The sequence below is a fragment of the Ranitomeya variabilis genome, chromosome 2 (genome assembly GCF_051348905.1).
Source record: "Ranitomeya variabilis isolate aRanVar5 chromosome 2, aRanVar5.hap1, whole genome shotgun sequence".
NCBI lineage: Eukaryota > Metazoa > Chordata > Amphibia > Anura > Dendrobatidae > Ranitomeya > Ranitomeya variabilis.
In genome coordinates this window covers 449,106,043-449,133,035 of record NC_135233.1, presented here as the reverse complement: position 1 = coordinate 449,133,035, position 26,993 = coordinate 449,106,043, and the positions used below count along the sequence as shown (strand labels likewise).

Here is a 26,993-nt window from a genome sequence, read left to right as displayed (position 1 = left end):
GGTTGGATTGACAGTTGTTTATCTATAAACAAATAAATAGAGAGCTGTCAATCAAGCAAGGAAAGAAGAAGGAGCCGCTCTATTATTTCTACAACAAATAAGGACAGAGCTGTCAATCAGGTGAAGAAGGAAGAAGGAGCCGCTCCATGGCTTCTACAGTAAATAAGGACAGAGCTGTCAATCAAGTAAGGAAAGAAGAAGGAGCCACTCCATTATTTCTACAACAAATAAGGAGAGACCTGTCAATCAAGTGAAGAAGGAAGACGGAGCCCATGGCTTCTACAGTAAATAAGGACAGAGCTGTCAATCAAGTGAAGAAGGAAGAAGGAGCTGCTCCATGGCTTCTACAACAAATAAGGAGAGAGCTGTCAATTCAATCAAGTGAGGAAAGAAGAAGGAGCCGCTCTATTATTTCTACAACAAATAAGGACAGAGCTGTCAATCAGGTGAAGAAGGAAGAAGGAGCCGCTCCATGGCTTCTACAGTAAATAAGGACAGAGCTGTCTATCAAGTGAGGAAGGAAGAAGGAGCCGCTCCATGGCTTCTACAGTAAATGAGGAGAGACCTGTCAATCAAGTAAGGAAAGAAAAAGAAGCCGCTCCATTATGTCTATTACAAATTAACAGATAAGGAGGGACCTGAAGAATGCACCACCCCATGAATCTTCTCCCGATTCTCAGCTTCAGTGTTTCAGAGTAAAACATATGGTACTTATAGTCCGCAGTGCCACATATTAGGACAGCGATATGGAAAATGGACAGTATTACTGCATAACTATGAAGATTTGCTCTTCCGGGATCGTGGCAATGTGGGTGACTATCCTGAGCCAGCCATAAGTGTCCAGTCTAGGACTCATCAATATGGACTTGTTATGTAACAGTATTCCTAGTGTTCCCATCTAACACTTAGCACCATTTCTCAGCTCTTCTGGTGAGGATGGAGGTTCCTGAGATCCGGCTTTTCCTCTGTTACATATAATCTAATTAAGTTGTATCTTTCAGATGTGGGGAGTAATCGCCGATGTTTTCCCAGGTTTACTTATTTTAAACAGTTTCATTTATAATTCTGGAATGAAGATTGATGTTTGACCTCTGCGCAGTGATGTCAGGAGACCACACAGAAAATCACCAGACGATACACGAACAGCGCAGAATCAATGCTGGTTGCTGAGGATTTAGGCAGCTGCCGGTCATTTGTTGTACAATTATTTAGAAGCTTTATATTTAATTCTCAGAGAATGCGAGCCAAGATCTCTGCTGCCTGTGACACCCGATACCAAGTGTCAGAGACCGAGAGGTGTCCAAGAGCAGAACAAAGAAACTGAAGCCAGAGATACACAGAATAATATATGTGCCTTCCTATAGGGGGCAGTATTATAGTAGTTATATTCTTGTACATAGGGGCAGTATTATAGCAGTTATATTATTGTACATAAGGAGCAGTATTATAGTAGTTATAGTCTTGTACATAGGAGCAGTATTATAGTAGTTATATTCTTGCACATAGGGGGCAGTATTATAGTAGTTATATTCTTGTACATAGGAGCAGTATTATAGTAGTTATATTCTTGCACATAGGGGCAGTATTACAGTAGTTATATTCTTGTACATAGGAGCAGTATTATAGTAGTTATATTCTTGTACATAGGAGCAGTATTACAGTAGTTATATTCTTGTACATAGGAGCAGTACTATAGTAGTTATATTCTTGTACATAGGAGCAGTATTATAGTAGTTATATTCTTGTACATAGGGAGCAGTATTATAGTAGTTATATACTTCCACATAGGGGCAGTATTATAGTAGTTATATTATTGTACATTGGGAGAAGTATTATAGTAGTTATAGTCTTGTATATAGGGGGCAGTATTATAGTAGATATATTCTTGTACATAGGGGCAGTATTATAGTAGTTATATTCCTGTACATAGGGGCAGTATTAAAGTAGTTATATTCTTGTACATAGGAGCAGTATTATAGTAGTTATATTATTGTACATAGGGAGCAGTATTATAGTAGTTATGTTCTTGTACATAGGGAGCAGTATTATAGAAGTTATATTCTTCCACATAGGGGCAGTATTATAGTAGTTATATTCCTGTACATAGGGGCAGTATTATAGTAGTTATGTTCTTGTACATAGGGAGCAGTATTATAGTAGTTATATTCTTCCACATAAGGGCAGTATTATAGTAGTTATATTCCTGTACATAGGAGCAGTATTATAGTAGTTATGTTCTTGTACATAGGGAGCAGTATTATAGTAGTTATGTTCTTGTACATAGGAGCAGTATTATAGTAGTTATATTCTTCCACATAAGGGCAGTATTATAGTAGTTATATTCCTGTACATAGGAGCAGTATTATAGTAGTTATGTTCTTGTACATAGGGAGCAGTATTATAGTAGTTATATTCTTCCACATAGGGGCAGTATTATAGTAGTTATATTCCTGTACATAGGGGCAGTATTATAGTAGTTATGTTCTTGTACATAGGGGGCAGTATTATAGTAGTTATGTTCTTCCACATAGGGGCAGTATTATAGTAGCTATGTTCTTGTACATAGGAGCAGTATTATAGTAGTTATATTCTTGTACATAGGGTCAGAATAATAGTAGTTATATTCTTGTACATAGGGGGCAGTATTATAGTAGTTATATTCTTCCACATAGGGGCAGTATTATAGTAGTTATATTCCTGTACATAGGGGCAGTATTATAATAGTTATATTCTTCCACATAGGGGCAGTATTATAGTAGTTATATTCTTCCACATAGGGGCAGTATTATAGTAGTTATATTCCTGTACATAGGGGCAGTATTATAGTAGTTATATTCTTGTACATAGGGAGCAGTATTATAGTAGTTATATTCCTGTACATAGGAGCAGTATTATAGTAGTTATATTCTTGTACATAGGGGCAGTATTATAATAGTTATATTCCTGTACATAGGGGCAGTATTATAGTAGTTATATTCTTCCACATAGGGGCAGTATTATAGTAGTTATATTCTTGTACATAGGGGCAGTATTATAGTAGTTATATTCTTGTACATAGGGGCAGTATTATAGCAGTTATATTCTTGTACATAGGAGCAGTATTATAGCAGTTATATTATTGTACGTAGGAGCAGTATTATAGTAGTTATATTCCTGTACATAGGGGCAGTATTATAGTAGTTATATTCTTGTACATAGGAGCAGTATTATAGTAGTTATATTATTGTACATAGGGGCAGTATTATAGTAGTTATATTATTGTACATAGGAGCAGTATTATAGTAGATATAGTCCTGTACATAGGGAGCAGTATTATAGCAGTTATATTCTAGCAAATAATATCAGTATCACATTGTTGTTCTGATATGTAAATGTAATGCTCACTGTTTAGACTTTGTTCTCTTTTTCGGCTTTCATATATTGAACATCATCCTTCTCTGGGGTTATTGAGGCCACTGCTGACAAATCGCCCACAGACCAAGAATAACCCTTTTCCCTATAATCCTTTTTATAGAAACTGGAAGTTGGTGTTAAAAAAAGAATGTGCTGAGATGGCTGCGAAGTGATACAGTTACAGGGAATGGTTTCTGCCGGACAAACAGACGTCTTATACCTTGATGATCCGCTTTCATCTTAAATCGTTTAGAGACAATCCATCCTTAATATTAGGCTTTATGACTTCACTATCTGCAGCGTCTAAGATCAGATCACATCCACTAATGTTCTCCAGAACTGCAATTTTTGCACGTAAAGAATAGCAGTTATACCATCCATTTATTATAGGGTACTCGTATCATATAGTTCTGATATTATATGGTCCAGGTATTATATTGTACTGATATCATACAGACCTGATATGATATGGTCCTGGTATTATATTGTACTGATATCATACATCTCTGATATGATATGGTCCCTGTATTATATTGTACTGCTATCATACAGCTCTGATATTATATGGCCCTGTTATTATTATACTGTACTGATATCATACAGCCCTGCCGTTATATGGTCCTGGTATTATATTGCACTGATATCATACAGCCCTGATATTATATGGTCCTGTTATTATTATACTGTACTGATGTCATACATCTCTGATATTATGTGGTCCTGGTATTGTATTGTACGTGATATCATACAGCGCTGATATTATATGGTCCTGGTATTATATTGTACTGCTATCATACAGCCCTGATATTATATGGTCCCTGTATTATACTGTACTGATGTCATACAGCGCTGATATTATATGGTCCTGGTATTATATTGTACTGATATCATACAGCGCTGATATTATGTGTTCCTCATATTATATTGTACTGATATCATACAGCCCTGATATTATATGGTCCTTGTATTATATTCTACTGATATCATACATCTCTGATATTATATAGTCCCTGTATTATATTGTACCGATATCATACATCTCTGATATTATACGGTCCCTGTATTATATTGTACTGATATCATACAGCCCTGATATTATATGGTCCCTGTATTATATTTTACTGATATCATACATCTCTGATATTACATGGTCCCTGTATTATATTCTACTGATATCATACAGCGCTGATATTATATGGTCCTGGTATTATATTGTACTGATATCATACAGCGCTGATATTGTATGGTCCTGGAATTATATTGTACTGATATCATACAGCCCTGATATTATATGGTCCCTGTATTATATTTTACTGATATCATACATTTCTGATATTACATGGTCCCTGAATTATATTGTACTGATATCATACAGCGCTGATATTGTATGGTCCTGGTATTATATTGTACTGATATCATACAGCGCTGATATTACATGGTCCCTGTATTATATTCTACTGATATCATACAGCCCTGATATTATATGGTCCTGGTATTATATTGTACTGATATCATACATCTCTCATATTACATGGTCCCTGTATTATATTGTACTGATATCATACAGCGCTGATATTATATGGTCCTGGTATTATATTGTACTGATATCATACAGCGCTAATATTGTATGGTCCTGGTATTATATTGTACTGGTATCATACAGCCCTGATATTATATGGTCCTGGTATTATATTCTACTGATATCATACATCTCTGATATTATATAGTCCCTGTATTATATTGTACTGATATCATACATCTCTGATATCATACATCTCTGATATTATACGGTCCCTGTATTATATTGTACTGATATCATACAGCCCTGATATTATATGGTCCCTGTATTATATTGTACTGATATCATACATTTCTGATATTACATGGTCCCTGAATTATATTGTACTGATATCATACAGCGCTGATATTGTATGGTCCTGGTATTATATTGTACTGATATCATACAGCGCTGATATTATATGGTCCTGGTATTATATTGTACTGATATCATACACCTCTGATATTATATGGTCCTGGTATTATATTGTACTGATATCATACAGCCCTGATATTATATGGTCCCTGTATTATATTGTACTGCTATCATACAGCGCTGATATTATATGGCTTTGGTATTCCACTTCTTGGTTCCCCTCCAGTCCTGTCAGTCGCTGACCGCCCCATTGCCTGTGTATAATCTTCTTTGTCGTTCCCTTTGGTGAAACCTTAGCACGCACTATCGTTGAACTGCGTTACATCACTGACATTTTTGGCACTTGTCTTAACAAAGAAATGATTTTGCTCGGTGCCAAATGCTTTAACTAGCAGGAAAGATGTCAGTGTTCGGCCAAAGGGATGTGCGAAGCAGGGGCTGATCCCCCCCGTCCGGGTGTATATCAGGGCTCTGATGCGCATATTTCACTCATCACCTCACTCGCCCGTTGTGTGTGCCGTTTCCACGTCCATCCTAATCTTTGCATGATAATCTCTCCCGTCTGATCATATCTTAGTGTTTCATAGTATATAGGATGCTAATGTTAGAAGATAAAGGTATACTCACAGCAAGCAGAGGTATCGCTCTGCTAATGTTCATCCTGCGCCTCCTGGTGTGTGAACACCGACACTGTAAAGCAGCGAAGGGTAGCAGGAGGGCAATGCAACTCAATTTATATGCCTTTCAGAGACTACAGATTAATGGATGGCAACAACTTTGAGTCTGACTTGTGATATTGCAGTTCTATTTGATAAATTCTGCCTTTCTGCGGCCACCACTAGGGGGGGCTCACTGTACACGGCTTTATACAGCCACTGTTGAACTTTATAACATGACTGTTTGCGCTGAGCTCCCCCTAGTGTTCACTTTAGGCAGCCAGAATTGAGCATATATATATCTATAGATCCGATCTTGATATTTTGGGGATTTTAGGAAACTTTGGCAATAGTAGAGAATATGATAACATTTAGAAATAGCCCCATCTCTATAGTTAGAGCGGCATGGTTGTGGAGCTGTGCAGACACAACGTTTAGTATCTTTTGTTTTGACCGAGAGAGCTTAGTAGATCTGTCACCTGTCACTTTATAGAAAATGAATAGCGCGTTTAGAGCAACCATTCTGCCCTTGACTACAGATAGGAAGAAGTAGGGGTGAGTAAAGCGCCTGTGGATAGGTGATCATTGCTTTTTTTTGGCAAAATCTCTTTAAAGGGCTTGTCTTATGTCTCCTGTCTCCAGTCTTTGTGAACACACTTTTTCCCTGCCTCCCTGATTCCTGCGTGCCAGGGTGGGTGCTGCACTCCTGATGACTGACGCTTTGATTGGTCAAGCCACTGACCAAAATTGTGCGTTTTCAGTTTCTGCTACCAAGCATGCACTTCGTTCCTAGGAAACCGACCACCTCTAATAGACGGCAGCAGTGGCCAGTAACCTAGGCAATGTAAATTATAGAATGACAAATCCCACTGATCTTCAGAACAGAGAGGATTTTAATAAGAGATCAGTTGCAAAGTTGATTGCAGTTTTGCCTTTTATAAAAAAAATGAGACAACGCCTTTAAGGAAAGTTGCAGATTTGGAGTTTTGTATTTGAAATAGAGAGCCCCGACCTGAATAATTACCATTCTGGGATTCTGGTATCATCCCCATGTGTTTGTACCTGCAGCAGTGATAGCTACTCGCAGATACCATGTAGATATATTACATACAGTGTTGCATATTTTCAGTTGCCTTTGAAAGTGAATTAACGCTGACACTTCCTTGTGAAATTTCATAGGAATGTAAAAAGTTCGATGAATGTAGTTCACTCATTCTTGGAATCTGCACTGTACTGATGCTCTTGAGTCCTTTCAAAAGAACCCTCAATAGAAGTGACTTGTTGGGAGTAATTGTACCCATAAAACAACACACGGATATTCAATTGGCCAATTAGAAGTGCAGAGGTAACTCGTATCATTAGAGAGGGATGCATGGACAAAGGTGCCATAGTTGGGCTCTTAATTGCCTAGAAGAAGGGGTATATTAAGTTTTATACAGCAAACCTAATTCCCATCTCTTTCAAACAAGCCATACCTGTTCAATCTGTTTCTAATTTTAATGTTATGAACTTTAACCTTTAACACACTAACTGAGGCCTTTAGACTCTGAGCTGTAGCTCTTGGGGATCGTCTGTAATTTTTTCTAAGAATTGCACGGTCTGACCTTGGATTAATTTGCTAGAATGTCAACTTTTCTCAAGATTGTCAACTGTTTGGAATGTTTTCCACTTGTGAACGATCTTTCTCACTGTAGAATGATTGACTACAATTTGTTTGGAAGTGGTCTTATTACTCCAGATTGTTGGGCAGCAGCAATTGCTTCTCTAATATTATTACTGATGTCCTTCCTATCATACATGAATGCTCCAAATCAGCAAACTGCCAAAACTTCTACTTTTATAGAGGTGGTCACACTTATAGCACCACTCCAGTGTTTTTTTTTATTATACCATTGAAGTGGTGCTCCCTGTCTCATACTCACGTGCCTTCACCTTCATCCTTTTCCAGTGTCGCTCCCGGCGGTCTCCGGCGAGGAGTGACCAGTGTTTCACGGAGCGTGGCAAAGGTCACTTTTCAGTGCATCTCAGAGCCTTGTTCTGGCTCTCATAGACTTGCATTGAGCTTTTGTGACATAAGTTCTGACTTACGGCTAGTGAGAAGTTATGAGAACCAGATGGCGCTGCGGGACCAGAGCGGTGTGGGTAAAAGGTGAAAGTGACTATAGGAACGGCGGCTGGGGGCTTACATTTAAAGCGCCACTCCAGCTCTGAAAAAAAAAACAGCAATGCTGGAGTGGTGCTTTAAACAATTAATAAAGAGCATTTGATTAGCAACACCTGACTGACACTTACCCTCTTAACTCCGATGGAAGCTCTAAGAGTGTACTTAATTTTTTCATGCACCGCTTCTGCATTTTGGCCTAGTTTTGGTAAATCCATAATGACACGGTGTGATATGTCATGTGCTGCAGTTCATCTATGAACTTTTTATGAGTATATTCTCATGGCTGTATACCTGCGCAGTGCCTGGATCGTTTGCAGAATGTGCACACTGGCTGCGTTCAGTACCGTGTTGTCAGCACAGGACATGCCTGTTGTCCTAGGTCACGGCTCCAGCCATCATCCTGTTACCAGTAGCCTGGTAACGGTATATATTTCCCTTCTGATAAGTGAGGACGTTGGCAGATTTAAGTGTAGAAAGGAGCTGAGTGCTCCCAGAGCACATCACAGACACAATGCACTTTCCTGCCGGTTGTGCTCGGGTTGCCCCTCCCTTTGGGCAAGTTGCCACTTTTATGGTGTAATCTCCTTGCTCTTTTGCCTTTATAAATCCGAATCTAATTAGACCTAAAAGACCTATCAGTGACAGCTAAAACTCCCAAAATCTGTTAGTTGATCTATTTTCAACCCTCCATGCTGCTGATAGTTTCCTCTGCAATCCATCTGGTCTAAAAAGATGCCATCTCCGTTATTGGATCCAGTAGCATGGACCAGCAAGTCACAAAGTTGCCAAAAGTCACGATTTTGCTGACACTGGACCTCAATGGGGCAAGTATTAATAAAACCATGCTCATAAGTGGTTGTTTTTGGGCTGTTGACGGATAATTTTTGGACCTTTCTTGGCAGTTTTGGGAGCAAAGCTTAAATATCCCAAATTTAATAGTCTTACTGTTGCTATGCATAGACTCAGAACACCATGTATATTGATATAATATTTTTCTGATTTATCTTCATAATTAGAGATGGTGGAAATCGATTAACAGGATCTGTCCTTCGACCATGTCAGTAATCTGTGGCTGTCAGATGGGCGCTCTGCAAACCACCTCCTACCTACCAGCTTCCACGGCTCTTCTTTTGATTAACCAGCCTGGCGTGACGTCACAAGTGCGTCATACCGCGAGGATGATGTCATGTCAGGCCGACTAATCAAAATAGGATGTAAAATGCTGACCTTAGGGAAACACTGATACATTGTAGCCAGCCTACGGAAGCAGAAAGTAGTTAAAGGGCTCCATGATGGACCCCAGCAGCGCCCAACGTACCCCAATAGGGCAGTATATTTTGTATTTTCTTTCCATTTTTGTTCTTTAGGACCTTAATGAAACAGATCTTAACATTAGTATGGAGACTTATAGTGAGGGAGCCCTTTGCAATAAGTGTCGTCCCCCTTTAAGACCATTGACGCCCCCTCTTCGTGGTGCATGTAGCCGTGTCGCACTTCGTTTGGGAGAAGGTTTTGCTCAATCTGCTTCTAATTCTAGTTTGCTTTGAAAGATTCTGATCATTTGTCTTTGCTTTCTCAGACCTCCTAAGATGTTCATCTGCGTGGAACCCGAGATTTCCCCTCTCCTTATAGAGACACGAGCCGGCAGGGTTGTCAAAGGAGCGCAGGGAACATCCCGGCTTAAACCACTGTTTGCTTTTAGTGATCTGGATGTGGAGGCAGCTGGGTCTTATCCAGGATATGGGGACTGGCCGCTGTCCAGCAACAAATCCTCCCTATTATAGATAAGAGGGAGCAAGTGTCGTGTGCTGAATGTCGCCATCATAGGGCACGTAGCAGAACCACAACTCCCAGCATGTCATGACAATTGCAAGCAGTCGGGGGACTCTGGGCATTGTAGTTTTGCAACAGCTGGAGAACCACTGGATGGAGACCACCGCCCGCAGCTCCAGCACCACTGGTTATCTGGATTTTTAAGACTCCAGAATGGTCTCAATTTGGTGTTAAACATTAGCTGGAGAAGGACTACAAGGTTCAGCATTCCAATGTGCCGTCGTCTGGAAGCAAGTTGCAAAATATTAGGACTCTAGACCAATCTAGTGACCAATTTTCCTCCTGCCCTGTAGGTTTGCTACAATGTATCAGTGCAGTACAATGTATCAGTCTGGAGGACAACGTATCGTCTTCACAGATGTGATCAATGACTCCCTACAATGGAGGTAGTCTGAATCTTATCTCCGATCTTTCTAGAAGCTCGGTCTGTTTCTCTGTCCCACCGCCATGCTTTACCCTGCAGCTTTGTTTCTTCATCTTGACTGCTGTGTATAACTTGGAGCATGAATGGAGGAATGAACCTCAGTCGCTGGAGGAAGAGGGGGAATGAAGATTTGGTTACGTGATGGGGACAGCTCAGACTTTGGCCATCTATGGAGAACTGCGGATTCTGCCAATCAGATGTGAATTTTTCAAATGAAACATTTCTGAGAATTCTCTCCCTTTTTTTGCACCTTCATGTCCCCAAACCTCATCCAGAAAGTCTGTAAAACATGTTCAGAACATCTTGTTCTGTGCGTTGTGTCATCAGCTTTTTCTGGAGCGTCCGTCGGGAGGCTGGGAAAGTATGACAATGTACAATCAGAATTTCCACACTGCGGAAAAGAGAATCAGACGAGTATTTCATGTGCGTCTACTTGGAAAAGTCCGAGGAAGGGTTTATTTATAACAACTCAAACCTTATAATGGAGCATAGAGGCCGTGGTGCCAGTCTTCACTGGGAAGTAGCCGGGTCCTGGTGTAGATACCGTGGTACCTGCCACCCAGTGATGTGGTTTAGACACATAGACCGAGATCTGGACCCCAATGCAGAATGTGACCCCCAACTCACATACCATGTATAACACTGCCGTCCTCTTTTGTGACCAGGGGGGCACAGGTGTCAAGGAGGTAAAAGGACAAGACAACATTGCAACTCCTAAATCTACACCCCATATGGGATGTAAGACATGTCAACAGTGTGAAATACCTGTCCGGACCTCTCTATGGAAGGCACTATGGACCAAGCCAAGGTCTGTGGACACCGGGGTAAAAAGAGCTGCAAGGTGAATGGCACTTTGTTTGGAAAGTGCAAAATAGAGAATAACCATAAAATATCACTTCACAGCAGGCAAAAAGGCACCAGGGATGATTTCTACTAACACAAGTCTCTCCCCTTCCCAAAGCAGAAACACGTGATGCTTACGCCCCACCACTACTACCAGATGCTTCCCACCTGTGATTGCCAGTAGAAATCTGTTCCCTACCAAAATAGGGGAAAACTTGATGCTTGCCCCCACAACTACTTCTGCAACTGTATCACCTATGCAAAACAGGTGGACCTGATGTTCGCCCCTCATCGTTACCACTACAACTTTCTACCGTACCCAAAAAAGAGGACCAGATGCTTTCCCCCCACAACTACTAGAACTGTATCCCCTACCCAAAACAGGAGGACTCAATACATGTGCCTCCCACAACTACTTCTACAGTTATATCCTCTACCCAAAACATGTGAACCTGATGCTTGCCCCCACAGCTACTACAAGTGTATCCCCGTCTAAAACAGGACTCAATACATGTGCCTTCCACAACTACTACTACAGTTATATTCCCTACCGAAAACAGGGGGACCTGATGCTTATCCCCACAACTACAACTGTATCCCCCACCCAAAACAGGAGGATCTGATGCTTGCCCCCACAACTACTACAACTGTATCCTCTACCCAGAACAGGAGGACCTGATCCTTGACCCCCATATCTACTACTGTAACTGTATCCCCTACACAAAACAGGAGGACCCGATGCATGTGCCTCCCACAACTACTACTACAGTTATATTCCCTACCCAAAACAGATAGATCTGATACTTGTCCCCCACAACTACAACAACTGTGTCCCCCGCCCAAAACAGGAGGACCTGATGCTTGCCCCCACAACTACTACAACTGTATATCCTACCCAAAACAGTAGGACCTGATGCTTTCCCCACACAACTACTACTATAACTGTATACCCTCCCCAAAACAGGAGGACCCGATGCTTGCCCCCACAACTACTAGAACTGTATCCCCTACCCAAAACAGGAGGACTCAATACATGTGCCTCCCACAACTACTTCTACAGTTATATCCTCTACCCAAAACATGTGAACCTGATGCTTGCCCCCACAACTACTACAACTCTATCCCCCACCCAAAACAGGACTCAAGACATGTGCCTCCCACAACTGCTACTACAGTTCTGTTCCCTACCCAAAACAGATGATCCTGATACTTGCCCCCACAGCTACTACAACTGTATCCCCTGCCCAAAACAGGGGGACCAGATGCTTATCCCCACAACTACAACTGTATCCCATGCCCAAAACAGGAGGATCTGATGCTTGCCCCCACAACTACTACAACTGTATCCTCTACCCAGAACAGGAGGCCCTGATGCTTGCCCCCCATAACTACTACTGTAACTGTATCCCCTACCCAAAACAGGAGGACCCGATACATGTGCCTCCCAAAACTACTACTACAGTTATATTCCCTACCCAAAACAGATGGATCTGATACTTGCCCCCCACAACTACTACAACTGTATCCCCTGCCCAAAACAGGGGGACCTGATGCTTATCCCCACAACTACAACTGTATCCCCCACCCAAAACAGGAGGATCTGATGCTTGCCCCCACAACTACTACAACTGTATCCTCTACCCAGAACAGGAGGACCTGAGGCTTGCCCCCCATAACTACTACTGTAACTGTATCCCCTGCCCAAAACAGGGGGACCAGATGCTTATCCCCACAACTACAACTGTATCCCACGCCTAAAACAGGAGGATCTGATGCTTGCCCCCACAGCTACTACAACTGTATCCCCCGCCCAAAACAAGACTCAATACATGTGCCTCCCACACCTACTACTCCATTTCTATTCCCTACCCAAACCCTACCCAAAACAGATGAACCTGATGCTTGCCCCCACAGCTACTACAACTGTATCCCCCGCCCAAAACAGGGGGAACTGATGCTTATCCCCACAACTACAACTGTATATCCTACCCAAAACAGTAGGACCCGATGCTTGCCCCCACAACTACTACTATAACTGTATACCCTCACCAAAACAGATGGACCTGATACTTATCTCCCACAACTACTACAACTTTATCCCCTGCCCAAAACAGGAGGACCTAATGTTTGCCCCTCACCGTTATCTTTTCTGTATGGCAAGGCTCATGTAAAGAGGGCTCCTGCCCAGGTTCTTACTATTGGTGCAAAATATAGAGCTAACCTTTGTCGGGCCCTCTTCCCAGGGGCCCCATAGTCACTATGGGCTTTCTCTATGATACAGCATATTAAAAGGTTGCAACATGAGAACTTTCACTGGAGTGCTTTGCGTTGATTGTGGGGGTTTGCCCATTTTGCACAAGTGCCTAACTTCTGTCACCAATGGGAGATCATGGGGCGTATTAATTACAACTTCCTTTCCTTTAGTTTCCAGGGGTAGGACTACATCTGAGCTTTATGGACTGGACTGGATTTTTTTTGGCACTCGCCTCCATTTCCTGGTGAATAATACCGTTTCCTGGATGGAGTTTTTCCTCAATATTTTTATGAATGAACATCTGGCCGTTCACTTTACTCCCTGTATCCACCCTAGATAGAAACTGATAGTGCTCACCGGTGATGGCGCTGCCTGCTAGCACCACGAGAGTCCGCACACACCGTTCTCAGATCTGCCCTGTGCCCGCTGGCATCCCCTCTCCACACCCCTGATAACATCTGGGCTAGATTTGGGCCGGGGAGGTTGGATATTTTCTTTTGTAAAGGGAATGGCATGTAATCTGTGATTTCGGAACGCCAAGTGTATTTTTAGGAATGAGTAACCCTGTCTGCAGCCTGAGCAGGAGGACGTTGTGTATTTGAGGCCATGTGATTCTAGAATAGACAGGGTGGAGGCATGACAAGGGGAGGCTGATGGTTTCCACACAGCATGCTGAGAGTAGTAGTTCATGACTGTTAGGATATTGGTCCACATAATTTATTGTGTGTCTGACCTTCCATGAATAGTGCCAGACTGCAAATATAGCTGCAGTAGTACCAGCGTCTCCATGAATGATCCTAGTGAAAGTCCTTGTGAACAGTCCTAGGACAATCAGTGCCACATTGCTCCTGTGAGTAGGGCCAGGCAGAGTACCCTATGAATAGTGTAAGCTAGAGTGCTCCTATAAGTAGTGCCATGCAAAATGCCCCATGAATAGTGCCAGGATGAGTACCTAATGAATAGTGGCAGGCAGGTTGCTGTTATGAGTAGTGCCAGGCAGAGTACCCCATGAATAGTGCCAGCTAGAGAGCTGTCATGAGTAGTGCCAGGCAGAGTTCCCCATGAATAGTGCCAGCTAGAGAGCTGTCATGACTAGTGTCAGGCAGAGGTCCCCATGAATAGTGCCAGCTAGAGAGCTGTCATAAGTAGTGTCAGGCAGAGTACCCCATGAATAGTGCCAGCTAGAGAGCTGTCATGAGTAGTGCCAGGCAGAGTACCCAATGAATAGTGGAAGCCAGAGTTCTGTTATGAGTAGTGCAAGGCAAAGTACCCCATGAATAGTGCCAGGCAGAGTACCTAATGAATAGTGGCAGCCAGGTTGCTGTTGTGAGTAGTGTCAGGCAGAGTTCCCCATGAATACTGGAAGCCAGAGTGCTGATATGAGTAGTGCCAGGCAAAGTGCCCCATGAATAGGGCCAGCTAGAGAGCTGTTATGAGTAGCACCAGTCAAAGTATACCATGAATAATAGTTGCCAGAGTGCTGTTCTGAGTAGTGCCAGGCAAAGTACCCCATGAATAGTGCTATGCAGAGTATCCAATGAATAGTGACAGGAAGGTTGCTCTTGTGAGTAGTGCCAGACAGAGTACCCCATGAATAGTGGCAGTCAGATTGCTCTTATGAGTAGTGCCAGGCAGAGTACCCCATGAATAATGGCAGTCAGGTTTCTCTTGTGAGTAGTGCCAGGCAGAGTACCCCATGAATAGTGTCAGTCAGGTTTCTCTTGTGAGTAGTGCCAGGCAGAGTACCCCATGAATAGTGGCAGTCAGATTGCTCTTGTGAGTAGTGTCAGAAAGAGTACCCCATGAATAGTGTCAGTCAGGTTGCTCTTGTGAGTAGAGCCCCAGGCAGAGTTCCCCATGAATAGTGTCAGTCAGGTTTCCCTTGTGAGTAGTGCCAGGCAGAGTACCCCATGAATAGTGGCAGTCAGATTGCTCTTGTGAGTAGTGTCAGAAAGAGTACCCCATGAATAGTGACAGTCAGGTTGCTCTTGTGAGTAGTGCCCCAGGCAGAGTTCCCCATGAATAGTGTCAGTCAGGTTGCTCTTGTGAGTAGTGCCAGGCAGAGTTCCCCATGAATAGTGTCAGTCAGGTTGAACTTGTGAGTAGTACCAGGCAGAGTACCCCATGAATAATGCCATATAGAGAGCTGTTATGAGTAGTGCCAGCCAGAGTACCCCATGAATAGTAGCAGTCAGAGTGCTGTTATGAGTAGTGCTCGGAGAAATACCGCAGAGTAATCTCATAAATAGTGCCAGGCAGAGTACCCATAAATAATATCAGCCAGAGTGCCCCAGTGAGTTGTGCCAGGCAGAGTACCCCAGAGGTAGTGGCAACCAAAGTGCTCTTATGAGTAGTGCTAGGAGGAATGCCTCATGAATACTGACAACTATCAATCTTCCTGTGCTCATTAATACTACGAACTTGTGTGCCCCCATAAATGGCACAACGGAGAATACAAAAGTCCCATGAAGGTACCAACCGTAGTGTAAACCATAATGTCTCCATGAATAGTGCCAGTGAGAATGCCCCGTCTAATACTCCAAACTACAAGTGTAAAAACAGAATTCACCGCGTCCTCCTCACCCCACCGTCGGAGGCTTTGTGCCAGGACGTGACTTGTGCGCCGTCACCACGTCTGTGGGCACTTTCCTCTCCAAGAGAGCGTTACTGGTTGGTTGGTGCCTGAGTATAAGGCAGGCTGTTTAGAAAGGGTGATAATGTGAGCAAGGGGGAAGCACTGTGTGGCCCTGACCTTGGACTGATCGGTCACTTGGGCAGATAAGATGCCTGCACTTTGGTGCCCTTGGTCACGTTATAAACCTACATATACATCGGGCAGAACAGATCTGTAATGTATCCAAGGGCAACAAATACAAACCATCAACCACATGGTGGAGACTGGAGAAATCATGTCCCGTGGACTGGGAATATTTTACCTTTTACTGTAGGAAATGAGATAAAGTGCAGGGCTGACTCGGCAGCCTGAGAACGTCCGCACCCTCTCATCACCTCGGCCTCTGTACTCTGTGACCTCAGATCTTTTATCAGACCCCTCATTATCTGCTATGACCTAATCACTGGGATATGTTATGACAGACCCCTTACCTCACCCCATGAATTGTACAGATGATGTCTAAACTTCAAGATTAATTAACAAAACAAGATGCCGTGTTATAACAGGTCTGGAATGTTTGGCGGCTTTGTACATATCCGCGACGCTCTGAACTCCCCATAACTGATGGAAACGTCCCGTAGATCTGTAGGGTCAGAGTCTGACCGTGAGGAAGAGACTGTGGAAACTAGGAAGTCCTGGTAACAGTATTTTATACTTCGCTGCCTGAATTTTTGGAGTTTTTTCAACTTGAATAAATGCTACGTTTTACTTTTAGCCTCTGTTCCCGCTGGATCGTTTGTCCCTTCATTTTTGTATATTGATTATTAATGGTTTGTTTTTATTTGGAACGGCACAGATGTTTGGCATGCATGACTTTTTTTCATTCTAAAAAACGAACCCAGACAGACCCCATAATAATCAATGTGGCCCCCTGCTTTCATTTGTATAACTGATGCAGCTAAACATATATTCCATATGTCTGTTCCTAAAACAGATTAGGCAAATGGACTGTCCGAACGCACATGTGATCAGAGCCTTAAAGGGGTCATTGCATAAGTGAAAATTCCTGGTAGAATGTGGGTCCTATCCGCCGGATCAGTGTGGGTCCTAACGGTCAGATCAGTGTGGGTCCTAGCCGCCGGATCAGTGTGGGTGCTAGCTGTCAGATGAATGCAGGTCTGATCACTCGGATCAATGCAGGTCCTAGCAGCCAGATCAGTGTGAATTCTAGCAGTTGGATCAGTGCAGGTCCTAATGGTTGGATCAGTGTGGGTCCTAGCAGTTGGATCAGTGCAGGTCCTAGCAGTTGGATCAGTGCGGGTCCTAATGGTTGGATCAGTGTGGATCCTAGCGGTTGGATCAGTTCAGGTCCTAATGGTTGGATCAGTGTGGGTCCTAGCAGTTGGATCAGTGCAGGTCCTAGCGGTTGGATCAGTGCAGGTCCTAGCTGTCAGATCAGTGCAGGTCCTAGCTGTCAGATCAGTGCGCGTCCAAGCGCTCGGATCAGTGATGGTTATGGCGGTTGGATTCTTACGTGTCCTAGCGGTCAGATCAGTGTGGGTCCAAGCAGTCAGATGAATGCAGGTCCAAGCACTCAGATAATTTCGGGTTCTAGCTGTCAAATCAGTGTGGCTCCAAGCTGCCAGATCAGTGCTTGTCCAACTGCTCGGATCAGTCCAGGTCCTAGTTATCAGATCAGTGGGGGTCCAAGCTGCCGGATCAGTGCAGGTCCCAGCGCTCGGATCAGTGATGGTCATGGCGGTTGGATCGATCGTTCTATTCTAAGCCTATAGCTTGGAGGGGTGCATGCTCGACTGCTGCTCCATTCAGTCTCCTCTTAGCATTTCAGTCTCCTCTTGCATTTGGAGTAAACTAGGTACTATGTCTCCCAACATGGCAATCATTGGAGTCCCATCGAATTGGCCCACACTGATAAAGCAGTTATCACATGTCCAGGGAATCATTGATAATAATGGCTTCTGGTTGGAATGCCCATATAACTAGAGAGATCAGTTAGAAGGCAGCGGTCACTAATACTTTTATACCGATGTGCGTACATGTGGATTATCTTGTGGCCCTAATCCCTTCTTCTCTGTTTTGCTTAGTGTTTGATAATCGGCGGTGGTCCTTGTGGACTCCGGACAGCCATTGAACTTGCCTGCTTAGGAGCCAAGGTGGTCGTGGTGGAGAAGAGAGACACGTTCTCCCGGAACAATGTGCTCCACCTCTGGCCTTACACCATCCACGACCTCAGGTGCCTCGGAGCCAAGAAGTTCTATGGAAAGTTCTGTGCCGGAGCCATTGATCATATCAGTATGTACAATAACCTATGGATACAATCATTCTAATAGCTGAGGTATTGCATCAGTTGTATGCATTGTTATGGATTATCACCATTTTTCTTGCGTCTTGCAGGTATTTGGCAGCTACAGCTCATGTTGTTTAAGATTGCGCTACTGCATGGGATTGAGGTCCACGTAAATGTCGAATTCGTCAAACTCCTAGAACCGCCGGAAGATCAAGAAAATCAAAGTAATTTCTTTTTTTTATTCTGTGCTTAAGAGAAATGGTGTCGCACAATGTGTGCATAAGACACAATGTAACAGGAGCGTCACCAGCCGCATATAGCGTGTAATGTGCCAGGGTATTCCAGAGTGAAGGGGCCGGGACCGGCAGCACTGCAGGACGTCAGCGTGCAGCAGCCACACAACAAGCGTCCGGGACGTTCTAACATCTGCAGTTATTATGCAGATAAACCTCTGCTTGTGTCACTGACAATCCTGGCCGTGGCACCGAGAGGTAATGGCTGTGTGCTGGGATCAGCTTTGTGATTGTGCCATGTCACACTTACCCCAATGATGGGACATTATTATAGATGAGTTGATATTTGGGACGCCATAACCACATTGCCAGGGCATCTACAGTACATATATAATAGTATCATCTAGAGTATACATACAGTACAGACCAAAAGTTTGGACACACCTTCTCATTTAAAGATTTTTCTGTATTTTCATGACTATGAAAATTGTACATTCACACTGAAGGCATCAAAACTATGAATTAACACATGTGGAATTATATACTTAACAAACAAGTGTGAAACAACTGAAATTATGTCTTATATTCTAGGTTCTTCAAAGTTGCCACCTTTTGCTTTGATAACTGCTTTGCACACTCTTGGCATTCTCTTGATGAGCTTCAAGAGGTAGTCACCGGGAATGGTTTTCACTTCACAAATGTGCCCCGTCAGGTTTAATAAGTGCGATTTCTTGCCTTATAAATGGGGTTGGGACCATCAGTTGTGTTGTGCAGAAGTCTGGTGGATACACAGCTGATAGTCCTACTGAATAGACTGTTAGAATTTGTATTATGGCAAGAAAAAAGCAGCTAAGTAAAGAAAAACGAGTGGCCATCATTACTTTAAGAAATGAAGGACAGTCCGTCTGAAAAATTGGGAAAACTTTGAAAGTGTCCCCAAGTGCAGTGGCAAAAACCATCAAGCGCTACAAAGAAACTGGCTCACATGAGGACCGCCCCAGGAAAGGAAGACCAAGAGGCACCTCTGCTTCTGAGAATGTTTATCCACATCACCAGCCTCAGAAACCGCAGGTTAACAGCAGCTCAGATTAGATACCAGGTTAATACCACACAGAGTTCTAGCAGCAGACACATCTCTACAACAACTGTTAATAGGAGACTTTGTGCAGCAGGCCTTCATGGTAAAATAGCTGCTAGGAAACCACTGCTAAGGATAGGCAACAAGCAGAAGAGACTTGTTTGGGCTAAAGAACACAAGGAATGGACATTAGACCAGTGGAAATCTGTGCTTTAGTCTGATGAGTCCAAATTTGAGATCTTTGGTTCCAACCACCGTGTCTTTGTGCGACGCAGAAAAGGTGAACAGATGGACTCTACATGCCTGGTTCCCACCGTGAAGCATAGAGGAGGAGGTGTGATGGTGTGGGGGTGCTTTGCTGGTGACACTGTGGGGGATTTATTCAAAATTGAAGGCATACTGAACCAGCATGGCTACCACAGCATCTTGCAGCGGCATGCTATTCCATCCGGTTTGCGTTTAGTTGGACCATCATTTATTTTTCAACAGGACAATGACCCCAAACACACCTCCAGGCTGTGTAAGGGCTATTTCACCAAGAAGGAGAGTGATGGGGTGCTAGCCAGATGACCTGGCCTCCACAGTCACCAGACCTGAACCCAGTCGAGATGGTTTGGGGTTGAGCTGGACCGCAGAGTGAAGGCAAAAGGGCCAACAAGTGCTAAACATCTCTGGGAACTCCTTCAAGATTATTGGAAGATTGTCTTCCTTTCCTGGGGCGGTCCTCATGTGAGCCAGTTTCTTTGTAGCGCTTGATGGTTTTTGCCACTGCACTTGGGGACACTTTCAAAGTTTTCCCAATTTTTCAGACGGACTGTCCTTCATTTCTTAAAGTAATGATGGCCACTCGTTTTTCTTTACTTAGCTGCTTTTTTCTTGCCATAATACAAATTCTAACAGTCTATTCAGTAGGACTATCAGCTGTGTATCCACCAGACTTCTGCACAACACAACTGATGGTCCCAACCCCATTTATAAGGCAAGAAATCCCACTTATTAAACCTGACGGGGCACACCTGTGAAGTGAAAACCAATCCCGGTGACTACCTCTTGAAGCTCATCAAGAGAATGCGAAGAGTGTGCAAAGCAGTCATCAAAGCAAAAGGTGGCTACTTTGAAGAACCTAGAATGTAAGACATAATTTCATTTGTTTCACACTTTTTTGTTAAGTATATAATTCCACATGTGTTAATTCATAGTTTTGATGCCTTCAGTGTGAATGTACAATTTTCATAGTCATGAAAATACAGAAAAATCTTTAAATGAGAAGGTGTGTCCAAACTTTTGGTCTGTACTGTATAATAGTGTCATCTACAGTACATGTATAATAGTACCATCTACAGTACATATATAATAGTGTCATCTACAGTACATGTATAATAGTACCATCTACAGTACATATATAATAGTGTCATCTACAGTACATGTATAATAGTACCATCTACAGTACATGTATAATAGTACCATCTACAGTGCATATATAATAGTGTAATCTACAGTACATGTATAATAGTGTCATCTACAGTACATGTATAATAGTGTCATCTAGACTATACATATAATAGTATCATCTACAGTACAAACGTAATAATACAATCTAGATTATACATATAATAGTACCATCTAGAGAATACATATAATGATATCACCTGTAGTATAGATATAATATTACCATCTGGAGTTTATATAATAGTACCATCTGTAGTACTTATGTGAATGACAGTACCACCCGTAGTACATGTATACAAGTGCCATGGCACACCATAATATCTCATTAGCAGTAGTGCCACATAAAAGCAGCTATAATGCTTACTGCCATGATGATCACGTATTACCAGCCATACTGCCCACATCCCTAGTGCCCACAAGATACCGGCCATATTTGCCATGGTGCTCACACAATACCAGCTAAAGGTCCTGCAGAGTTACTGATTGTGCCAATTTTGCCAACCATAATGCCACCTCTTACCACTTGTAACCAGAAAACTAATATTATATAATATTTTTCTTTTACCTTAGAAATAGGATGGAGGGCGGAATATCTTCCTCAGGACCATCCCTTATCAGACTATGAGTTTGATGTCATTATCGGGGCGGATGGGCGCAGGAACACCCTGGAAGGTGAGATGTGACCCGTAACAGCAATAATGGTATTTGTAAGCGTTCCGATCATTTCGTACAGGATATTTTGCAGTATAAGCCCCGGTATTGGGGTTCTTTACTTCTGACAATACAATGATCACTAGGAATCCAGCGATCATGCACATTCTGTGGGGAAAACTGACAATAAGTGTTCAGTTTCCCTGCAGTGCCCCCGCAGGTGAAATTGAGTATTACATAGATATCTAATATATAAAGCTGAATGTGTGTGTGTGTGTATGTATGTATGTATGTATGTATGTCCGGGATTGGCATCTGAACCGTAGCAGCTACAGCCACAAAATTTTGCACAGTCACACGTCTGGACCCCGAGAGCGTCATAGGCTATGTTGTGAGGTGAAATTTTAACCCCGCGCTTTCCAATTCACCAAACAATTTTGCCCCTATCTACATAATGGGGAAAAAGTGAAAGGAAAAGTGTTGGAGGCGTCGCAGCTACAGGCACAACATTTTGCACAGTCACACGTCTGGACCCTGAGAGCGTCAAAGCTATATTGTGAGGTGAAATTTTAACCCCGCGCTTTCCAAGTCACCAAACAATTTTGCCCCTATCTACATAATGGGGAAAAAATGAAAGGAAAAGTGTTGGAGGCAAATTAACAGCTGCCAGATGTGAACAAGGGGGACTTAAAGAATGACAGCGATGGCACCAAAGAGTATATACTGTACAGTTGCTAAGGTGGGGCCCCAACATGGGATAATCACACCACCACGGGGATATGAACACACACACAAAATGCGCCACACACTACCACGTGCTCGAACACATATACCACCCTCAGTGCACATTTCACCACACATACACCAACCTCGCCACATAAAAGTAGAAACACAAAAGTCGCCGCTCAAAACTCGCCACGCGCAAAACTCTCCACATGCAAAACTCGCCACACGTGCAAAACTCGCCACACGCAAAACTTGCACACGCAGAAAAATTGCCACACGCAGAAAAATTGCCACATGCACAAAAGTTGCAACACATGCAAAAGTTGCCTCACACAAAACTTGCACATACTCAAAAGGCACCACACATAAAACTCGCCACGCGCAAAACTCGCCATGCGCAAAACTTGCTGCACACAACTTGCTACACTAACCTGTCACATGCAACTCGACACACAAAAAGTTGCTACACGCATGTCGCCACACAAAACTCATCTCACAAAAGTCCCTACATGCATGTCGCCACACGCAACTCAACACACACAACTTGACACACGAAACTCGCCCTAAAACACACACAAGTCTGGTATCCTTCAAAAATAAAAATCTGATTAATAAGCAGACAAACTACAAGAGCAACAAATGTACCATATAGGAATCCGGCAGCTGTCAGTCACATGACCAGTCTATTATGTGTATGTGTGAGCTAATATATACTGCCAGGGGGTGGGCTTACTGTTGGCTGGGGATTTATCAGGCTGCCATTTTAGCTTACAAATACTGAGGTAAAAATACTGACCAAATAACGTGTGAACGAGGGCTAATACAGGAGGAGATGGCATACAGCTATATACTATATACAGGAGATGACACACAGGTATATACTATTTACAGGGGAGATGACACACAGGTATATACTATATACAGGAGGAGATGACACACAGATATATACTATATACAGGAGAGATGACACACAGGTATATACTATATACAGGAGGAGATGACATACAGGTACATACTACATACAGGAGGAGATGACATACAGGTATATACTATATACAGGAGGAGATGACACACAGGTATATACTATATACAGGAGCAGATTACCTACAGGTATATAGTATATACAGGAGGAGATGACACAGGTATATGCTATGTATAGGAGGAGATGACATACAGGTATATACTATATACAGGAGATGACACACAGATATATACTATATATAGGTGAGATGACACACAGGTATATACTATATACAGGAGATTACATACAGGTATATCTAATATATAAAGCTGAATGTGTGTATGTATGTATGTGTGTATGTCCGGGATTGGCATCTGTACCGTCGCAGCTACAGCCACAAAATTTTGCACAGTCACACGTCTGGACCCCGAGAGCGTCATAGGCTATGTTGTGAGGTGAAATTTTAACCCCGCGCGTTCCAATTCACCAAACAATTTTGCTCCTATCTACATAATGGGGAAAAAGTGAAGGGAAAAGTGTTGGAGGAAAATTGACAGCTGCCAGATGTGAACAATGAGGACTTAAAGAATGAGAGCGATGGCGACAAAGAGTATATACCGTACAGTTGCTAAGGTGGGGCCCCGACATGGGATACTCACCACACACGGGGATATGAACACAAACACAAAATGCGCCACACACTACCACGTGCTTGAACACATATACCACCCTCAGCACACATTTCACCACACACACACACCAACCTCGCCACATAAAAGTCGAAACACAAAAGTCACCACTCAAAACTCGCTACATGCAAAACTAGCTATATGCAAAACTAGGCTCACGCAAAACTCGCCACACGTGCAAAACTCACCTCATGGAAAACTCACCTCATGCAAAACTTGCACACACAGAAAAATTGCCACATGTACAAAAGTTGCACCACATGCAAAAGTTGCCTCACACAAAACTTGCACATACTCAAAATGCACCACACATAAAACTCGCCACGCGCAAAACTCGCCATGCACAAATCTTGCTGCACACAACTTGCTACACTAACCTGTCACATGCAACTCAACACACAAAATGTTGCTACACGCATGTCGCCACACAAAACTCATCTCACAAAAGTCGCTACATGCATGTCGCCACACGCAACTCAACACACACAACTTGACACATAAAACTCGCCCTAAAACACACACAAGTCTGGTATTGTCCTTCAAAAATAAAAATCTGATTAATAAGCAAACTACAAGAGCAACAAATGTACCATATAGGAAATACGGCAGCTGTCAGTCACATGACCTGTCTATTATGTGTATGTGTGAGCTAATATATACTGCCAGGGGGGAGGGCTTCCTGTTGGCTGGGGATTTATCAGGCTGCCAATAGCAACCAATCACAGCTCAGCTTCTATTTTGCTACAGTTAATTAACCTGAGCTCTGATTGGTTAATATAGGCAACAAAGACATTCTCAGTATAACAAAGCTAATATATGTTGTGAAATGCTTCTATTTGCTTAGTTTTTGCCTTTTAATAATTACATTTCTATCTATTTGTTTTGTGGTTTTTGTGTGCAGAATAAATTTTTGTTAACACATTCTATTTTGCTAACAGCAGTCATTAACCCGGGCGAAGCCGGGTAGTACAGCTAGTCTAATATATAAAGCTGAATGTGTGTGTGTGTGTATGTATGTATGTATGTATGTATGTCCGGGATTGGCATCTGAACCGTAGCAGCTACAGCCACAAAATTTTGCACAGTCACACGTCTGGACCCCGAGAGCGTCATAGGCTATGTTGTGAGGTGAAATTTTAACCCCGCGCTTTCCAATTCACCAAACAATTTTGCCCCTATCTACATAATGGGGAAAAAGTGAAAGGAAAAGTGTTGGAGGCGTCGCAGCTACAGGCACAAAATTTTGCACAGTCACACGTCTGGACCCTGAGAGCGTCAACGCTATATTGTGAGGTGAAATTTTAACCCCGCGCTTTCCAAGTCACCAAACAATTTTGCCCCTATCTACATAATGGGGAAAAAATGAAAGGAAAAGTGTTGGAGGCAAATTAACAGCTGCCAGATGTGAACAAGGGGGACTTAAAGAATGACAGCGATGGCACCAAAGAGTATATACTGTACAGTTGCTAAGGTGGGGCCCCAACATGGGATAATCACACCACCACGGGGATATGAACACACACACAAAATGCGCCACACACTACCACGTGCTCGAACACATATACCACCCTCAGTGCACATTTCACCACACATACACCAACCTCGCCACATAAAAGTAGAAACACAAAAGTCGCCGCTCAAAACTCGCCACGCGCAAAACTCTCCACATGCAAAACTCGCCACACGTGCAAAACTCGCCACACGCAAAACTTGCACACGCAGAAAAATTGCCACACGCAGAAAAATTGCCACATGCACAAAAGTTGCAACACATGCAAAAGTTGCCTCACACAAAACTTGCACATACTCAAAAGGCACCACACATAAAACTCGCCACGCGCAAAACTCGCCATGCGCAAAACTTGCTGCACACAACTTGCTACACTAACCTGTCACATGCAACTCGACACACAAAAAGTTGCTACACGCATGTCGCCACACAAAACTCATCTCACAAAAGTCCCTACATGCATGTCGCCACACGCAACTCAACACACACAACTTGACACACGAAACTCGCCCTAAAACACACACAAGTCTGGTATCCTTCAAAAATAAAAATCTGATTAATAAGCAGACAAACTACAAGAGCAACAAATGTACCATATAGGAATCCGGCAGCTGTCAGTCACATGACCAGTCTATTATGTGTATGTGTGAGCTAATATATACTGCCAGGGGGTGGGCTTACTGTTGGCTGGGGATTTATCAGGCTGCCATTTTAGCTTACAAATACTGAGGTAAAAATACTGACCAAATAACGTGTGAACGAGGGCTAATACAGGAGGAGATGGCATACAGCTATATACTATATACAGGAGATGACACACAGGTATATACTATTTACAGGGGAGATGACACACAGGTATATACTATATACAGGAGGAGATGACACACAGATATATACTATATACAGGAGAGATGACACACAGGTATATACTATATAGAGGAGGAGATGACATACAGGTACATACTACATACAGGAGGAGATGACATACAGGTATATACTATATACAGGAGGAGATGACACACAGGTATATACTATATACAGGAGCAGATTACCTACAGGTATATAGTATATACAGGAGGAGATGACACAGGTATATGCTATGTATAGGAGGAGATGACATACAGGTATATACTATATACAGGAGATGACACACAGATATATACTATATATAGGTGAGATGACACACAGGTATATACTATATACAGGAGATTACATACAGGTATATCTAATATATAAAGCTGAATGTGTGTATGTATGTATGTGTGTATGTCCGG

General features: G+C 42.8%; 1 protein-coding gene across 7 annotated transcripts in view; it reads left to right on the top strand.

The window, feature by feature from the left end:
* MICAL2 (microtubule associated monooxygenase, calponin and LIM domain containing 2) overlaps nucleotides 1-26,993 on the top strand; it is a 278,680-nt gene that overhangs the window by 58,471 nt on the left and 193,216 nt on the right. For all 7 annotated transcript variants that reach the window (XM_077287247.1, XM_077287248.1, XM_077287249.1 and 4 more), the window contains exons 3-5: nucleotides 18,220-18,427; nucleotides 18,530-18,646; nucleotides 21,753-21,854. In XM_077287247.1, the coding sequence (XP_077143362.1) occupies nucleotides 18,220-18,427; nucleotides 18,530-18,646; nucleotides 21,753-21,854 (427 nt within the window). The remainder of the gene's footprint in view (nucleotides 1-18,219; nucleotides 18,428-18,529; nucleotides 18,647-21,752; nucleotides 21,855-26,993) is intronic.